Raw genomic sequence first — 6,329 nt, 5'->3', positions numbered from 1 at the left:
TAGCCCCGGCCCTCTCCCTCAATATTTCCCCTTTTCGTCTATATGACCGGACCCTGAGGCCGACCCTGACCTTTTCCCTTTTCGGTTACATTACTTTACCCTGACCCAGACCCCGACCCTTGTCGCGCCCCCTTCCCTTTTCGGTTATATTGCCCGACCCTGACCTAGACTCAGGACCCTGTCCCGCCTTTATCCCCTTTCGGTTATATCATAGGACCCTGACCTAGGTCTTGTACTATACGGGGCCCAGCCTCGACCAGACGCGTTCCTTTGCAGTCTCCTCATACCTCCCCACTTTGGTCGGTTACCTTTCCCTTCCTAATACGGTCGGTACCTTCTAGTATATAAGGAGGCCTGTAGTTAGTAGAGGCTCCCCACTTCTGTTCTCCTCTTCGTTACCTCCTGTATCCCTATATCCCTCAATCTAGGGACTTGTGCGATACTCTCTCCCCCGTGTGCTACACCGTGTACTTGGATAAGTCCGCGTGATAAGTCTGGATAGACTTGTGTTAGTACTTCAGCGTAACAATGAACATCGATCCATCAACATCATTCTACCTCAATCTGGGAAATGACCGCCCCAATATCACATGGGAAGTCCGCTACATGAAGGCAGGACGTCCGGAGCTTGACGAGCTCGAGTTTCTACTTCCCACCTTGCCTAACTCATCCCGTCTCACGAAAACGATGGTCTTCTTTGACGATATAACGGCATCAATGAAGGCACGTCGTTGGTTTCAGAAGCGCTTACCAGCAGCCTTGTACCCCCGTGTGCGGTGCTACAATGCACGGCGAGGGGAACTGTCCAAAGGACTCGTGATGTCGCAATTTCTGAAGGGGGACATCGACATACTCCTGGCAACTGAAGCTGCGGGCATGGTGAGTCCTTCAGCTGAGCAAAGATAGACATCGCGACGCTGGCAAAGCTTGTCAACGAACACGACATCATCTTCCTCCTCATGGACTCACACGAGTCTCGCATACTACTGGGATATTGCAAGGCTGATTATGATACATAGGGATGCGACATTCCTGATGTCGCCAAGGTTGTACAATTCAAGGCTCCAAACTCCTTGTCGACGTGGCTTCAGCGTGCCGGCCGAGCTGGAAGGAGCGCCTCAATCCAGGCAAGGGCAGTGCTCCTCATACAGCCGTCAGTATTTCAAGAGGTCGGGAGATCCGCCCGGAAGGATGGAGAGGCAATTGTGTATAAGAAAACAATTGAACCAGGGTTGAGGACGTGGGTTGAGGTCCCCATCGAAGATTGCCGAAGAGACGTCGCAGATGAGTATTTTGACAATCCACCTGCGCGGAAACGTATGTGTTGTATTGTTCTATAGGGGCATGGGAACTGATGAGTTACGATTAGCTCCCACGGGGGAATGCTGCGATAATTGTACTCATCGTCTGACGATGCTCAATCCGTTGCCCCAACCACCCTCTCTACCACACGACACCGAGTGCGGATCACTAGGTCCTGACAGTCAACAACATTCCTCGACTTCCAGCAACAACATACCTGAGGAGATGGCCACAGCCAAGACTCCGAGCGGCGATGCAGGATCTCCTCCAAGTCCGGGTCAGGCTGCACCAGTCATGGAGCCAGTGGGGCCGTCCAATGAGCCGTTGGATCCCCCGATCGACCGATACGACCCTAGGAACTGGGCTATGTTCACACCCGCAACACGCCGCGACAAGCATCTTGAGCGTGCTCGAATCCTACTTTCTGAATGGCGCGACAACACATGGCTCGCACATTACAAAAGTCAGCCGTTTGGACCACCAGGAATATTACCCGATACTGTACTCACCGCACTTGCTACTCGCACGTCCTACCGTGCCCTGGAGGATATCCGGGACCTCCGATGGATCCTCGCCAAACGTCATGCTACCGAGGTCCTCAAGTTGCTTGAAAACCTCGATCGCGAGGTTGCCCTGGACGACATGCGCGAGGAAAAGTCTAAGCGAGAGGCGGAGGACATTAGAAAGAAGGCACGGGAAGATGAACGTGAGCATGAACGTATCCGTAAGGTGCTCGAGGCCGCTAAGAAGCGTGAAGAGGCTGCTGTGAGGAAGGCGGCCGAGGAGGCCCGCAAAACTCGCCTCAGAGCGATCAAGGAGGCGGCCAAGCTGATCGGGAGGAGACAGAAGGAGGTCCGTGCTGAGGAAACCAAGGCGAGAAAGAGGGCAGGGAAGGAGGCTGAGAAGGTGAGAAAAGCGGAGGAGCGACAGGCAGAGAAGGCGAGAAGATTGGTGGAACGGGAGGAGAAAGAGCGGAAGAGAGCCGAAAAAGCACTATCCAGTGCCAGCTCCTGGAGGGGAAAACGAAAGGCGGATGAGATGCAGGATGTGGATACGGTCGTGGGCCACGGAGCAGCAAAGCGACGGCGCTGTGGGAAGGAGAACGTGCCGCCGAACATCGACAATTGCCTTTTCAGGCAGGGTCCTGTGTTTGGCGCTGACGTTGTGGCGCCAGTCAGTCCTCGTCCTCATCCTCGTCCTCGTCCTCGCCCCCTCAAATGTCCTCGTGTCGAGGACGGCGTAGGGGAGCAACCTCATACATCGGTAAGCACCTATTTTGATCCAGTGAGCGAGCTTGTTCTAACTGTATTTCCTACCTGTAGCATGAGTAACCTGCAACGTAGCATCGCGCATCTGGTCCCATCTTACTTGGTGCGTACCTCGTCTCCCCCTCGCATTTCTCCCTCTCGCCCGCTGTCCTTGCCTGCTGTTCTTGCCTGCTGTCCTCCATTCTACTCTTACTCTCAGCTCAACCTCCACTCCAACAGAATCCATTCGCCTTCCTCCAGCCCCAACGGTCAACCTAGTTCTAGCGGGCCATCATCCGCACAGCTCGCATCCACCCCAGCGCAGTCGCAACCACCATCACAACGCTCTTCAGTCCTCCCTCTTCATCTTCAGCACGACAATCACTAGCACCCACACGAGCATCCTCATCTTCAAGCCTGCCCCTTCGAATTCTGCACCTGTTACGGGCTAGTAGACGCACACCAGCTCGAGCTCACCAGCCACAGCTGGCTCCGGCCCCACCAAAGATGACATTGAGGCCGTCATCCAGATGGCCATGGCCTCTAGCAACTCCCTGCGGACGAGCAATCCCCCACGGGACATGCGCACGAAGCTCTCCGTGGTGAATGCGCGTTCCCTGCCGTCACCGTGCTCCCGTGTTTTCTTCTCTCCTCTCTTCCTTCATGCGTCCTCTGCGCCCTTTGCTCCCCTTCCATTTCCTATCGCATGTGTGTCCTACTGCCTTCTGGGGGGCACGGAGGATCCTGACGCGTGCGGCGAACCTGGGCATCATTGCCCGGACGTCCTACAGCCAGGTTGCGCGCCCTAGCCCCTCACTGCACCTTATCCCCTCACCGCGGACTATGCCCTCACCCCTTTGTCCACTTCTCCCTGTATCAGAATGTGCGCGTACGTTTACGTGATCTAATACATTCGATTTGCTGTGTCACTGCCATGAAGATCAGCCACGCTACCGCGAACTCACGCATGCCTGGCCTCGCCACCATGGAGGGCAAGACTGCGAAGGTGATTGAGAACTCTTCGCGCATCCTCAGTTGTCTAGTCTAGCATGTCATACAACTCTGTTGTCGCCCTTTCGAAGTCCCGTTCATCCCACCATCGCTCAGCAGCCCCATCTACAATGAGCCTGACGCTTCCTACGGTCATCACATCCGTTGCTCGATTGGACACCCCGCCTTTCACCTGTCGCCCATCCTCCCAGCTATGCAACTTTGAGGTCCGGTACATCTTGATCAGCCGATCAATGTCCTCCTCCTTCGACGGCCTTCCGTGGTGAGTACCGCGCCCGATCACACTTGAGAACTGACTCGCCACGTTCGCTTTGACGGCGCGTAGGGTTGTGATTGCAGGTGATATCTTCTGTATGTACGGGAATGTTGCGCCCGGCCCAAATGAGCGCCATGTAACCTAGCAGAACCTTGTGAGTCCTGACCATCTTCCATGTTGAAGAGAATCTGACCTTGATATCCTTAATATTATGCTCCTGTGCCATGTCAACGGCCAGGAAACCATTCCGTTTCCCCGTGAAGTTCACAAGCCAGCAATAGCGCCGAATGTAATCCCTATATACTGATTGTAAGCCTCTTGTCATCATGTAGAGAATAGTTCCTTTACACACCGAAACTCCTGTGGCCACTCACATCGAAGCCTCTGTATCAGCTCTAGAATTTCGATCGTGTACTTGGGATTCGAGCCTCCTGCGAATCGGAACAGCAGCGTGGGAAGGAGGTCTTCCATCCGCCCTACATCCCCAATTTGCATAGCCTCCCGAAGATCGAAGTACGGCAAGAGGTCTGTCGCAAACATGACCATTTGCTGCTTCACCTCATCCCGCTTGCGATTCGTGAGAGTATCGAGGCGGTGGATGGCCTCGCGAGAAGCGTGGGCATGGAAAATTTCATCCGAAAGGCTGATGAGCCTCTCTGGTGTTATCTCTGTCAGCGCAGCGAGGTCATCGACACCTGCAACCTCCATCCAGAGGGACAAGAAGTGAGCCTCCCCAATATGCCATAGCGCCTCGTCGAGATTGTGCCAAAAGACACCCTTTGTCTCCTGTTTCATCAGCCCTTTCCTCCCGAGTGTTTCGAAGGCCTTTCGAAGGCCAATTCCAGCAGATGTTCCGAGATATTGGGTGTGTAGTGAGTTTGCAAAAGCCATTGTTGCATGGAACCAGCCGAAATGGGGCTCGTAAAAGTCCATGCGTTCGAACGAGTTCACGTCATCGTATCGGTACCGGATCATGCCGCGCATGCGTTCAACAGTGAGCTGATCACCGACCCAGACAAGTTTCCATCGTTGACCTATGGTACGTTTCTCCTCATCTGAAGTGTACCCTAGCTGACTCAGCCAAACATTGTTGCATAGACGGTCAGTACCATCATAGGTACTCTCGTCCACTTCGACTGTCTCGAGAATATGCTGTCGTGTCACATGATCGGGGCCACAGGGAAGGAGGTCGGTTGGAGGTGGGGCAGCCATGCAAGGGTCATTGCGGTGGGCATAGTTGGCGAATGCAGGGGACTCGAGGAGAAATCGGAGAATGCGGTAGCGAGCCTGTGCAGCAACACGACTACGAGCAGAATCGGCTTCGGGCTCGCCAGTGACATAGAGAGATTCGAAAGGGAAGTGTTCCTTGCTTCGCTCACGGCGGCTCTCTTTGACTTTTGCAGCCATCTCGGGCGGCAGGAAGGCGTCTCGGGGGAGTATGTATATAGTGGCGGCAGAGGCATTGATGAAATGGTTTGTGTTGGACAGGCGTTGTGAGAAGACGCGCAGTGGAATATTTAGGTTGTCGTGCGAGCCGAAGTAGGGATGGGTGCGGATGGCCTTACGCGTCTCAGCTAATGCATTCCGTGAGATAATCGCAAATGCATTTGCAGTCCACTTGTGGCTCATAACAAGCCCGAGGGTGTGAAGGACGTCAAATGCTCGAGCTGGGACACCACACGCCTTGAGGTAGATCGACCACAGGACTGTCAACCGGGAATTATCGTGTGAACGGGAGTAAAAGAGCATGGTGATTATTGTCAAGATCACCTGTAGAAGTTATTCCGACACGTTATAGAAGCCGTCACCTGAATCTGGTGTGGAAACATACATGAAATGGACTCTTTGCAGTGTTTTTGATTTGTTGCCGCCTCGTACAAGCTAAGCGCTGCAAGAGTCTCCATAAGAGCGGTGTCCCGCTATGCAGGAGCTGAGTACCGAAGTGGCGGAAATTGAGTGTAGTGAGGTTCTCATGCAAGAGAGGATTCGAATCTTCAGGGAGCCGAAACGAGGGAGTCGCATCGTGCATCTCCTCCTCAAGCATTTCCCCAGCATGCTCCATAACAAACTCCCGGACTGCGGCCTTTCCACCACTTGCATGGTCATGCGTGGGCGGATTCCACCAGCGCTCCAGGATAGAACGAAGGGAGGTGCTATTCATAAACACCGTGCGTTCGTGTCGAATCTTCGGGTTGACAATGCAGCCGTGGTCTCCCCAGAAGAGTGCAGTCATGAAAAGCTCAACATTGATGCCCATTGTATTCATATAGGTGATACATGCCAGAACACGATCCTCGAGAGTCATTCCTCCAGCTCCAAGGCCATCCCGCAACGTCTGAGTGTAGTTCTCGAATAGCATAGAGCGGGCATCTTGTGCGCGGCGAGGAGAGAGATCGGCAAGGGGAGGTGGTGTGGGATCAAAATCTTCATTGTAGGAGTCTAGGTAGTCATAATCGGGGTCAAAGTCTCCGAGATCGTTGTCGAAAGCCAAGAATTCGTCTTCAGCCAGCATA

At 53.9% G+C, this 6,329-nt stretch overlaps 3 protein-coding genes across 3 annotated transcripts; 2 read left to right on the top strand and 1 right to left on the bottom strand.

Annotated features, from left to right (window-relative positions):
• Nucleotides 1-528: 528 nt before the first annotated feature.
• Nucleotides 529-1,151, top strand: DICSQDRAFT_38342 (P-loop containing nucleoside triphosphate hydrolase protein; the record flags this gene model as incomplete). The annotated part of the gene is made up of 2 exons (XM_007366412.1): nucleotides 529-879; nucleotides 1,020-1,151. Coding segments are annotated over 2 exons (483 nt in total), but the record flags the coding sequence as incomplete, so codon positions are not given.
• A 262-nt stretch (nucleotides 1,152-1,413) lies between these two features.
• Nucleotides 1,414-2,545, top strand: DICSQDRAFT_170794 (uncharacterized protein; the record flags this gene model as incomplete). The annotated part of the gene is made up of 2 exons (XM_007366411.1): nucleotides 1,414-2,208; nucleotides 2,477-2,545. The coding sequence occupies 2 exons, from the start codon at nucleotides 1,414-1,416 to the stop codon at nucleotides 2,543-2,545; spliced, it is 864 nt and encodes a 287-aa protein (XP_007366473.1).
• A 1,043-nt stretch (nucleotides 2,546-3,588) lies between these two features.
• On the bottom strand, nucleotides 3,589-6,121 carry DICSQDRAFT_62442 (uncharacterized protein; the record flags this gene model as incomplete). Its single annotated transcript, XM_007366410.1, has 4 exons — nucleotides 3,589-3,957; nucleotides 4,010-4,112; nucleotides 4,169-5,586; nucleotides 5,648-6,121. The coding sequence occupies 4 exons, from the start codon at nucleotides 6,119-6,121 to the stop codon at nucleotides 3,589-3,591; spliced, it is 2,364 nt and encodes a 787-aa protein (XP_007366472.1).
• Nucleotides 6,122-6,329: the final 208 nt, after the last annotated feature.

Source organism: Dichomitus squalens (genome assembly GCF_000275845.1).
Source record: "Dichomitus squalens LYAD-421 SS1 unplaced genomic scaffold DICSQscaffold_18, whole genome shotgun sequence".
Taxonomy (NCBI): domain Eukaryota; kingdom Fungi; phylum Basidiomycota; class Agaricomycetes; order Polyporales; family Polyporaceae; genus Dichomitus; species Dichomitus squalens.
This window is presented reverse-complemented; position numbering and strand designations above follow the sequence as displayed.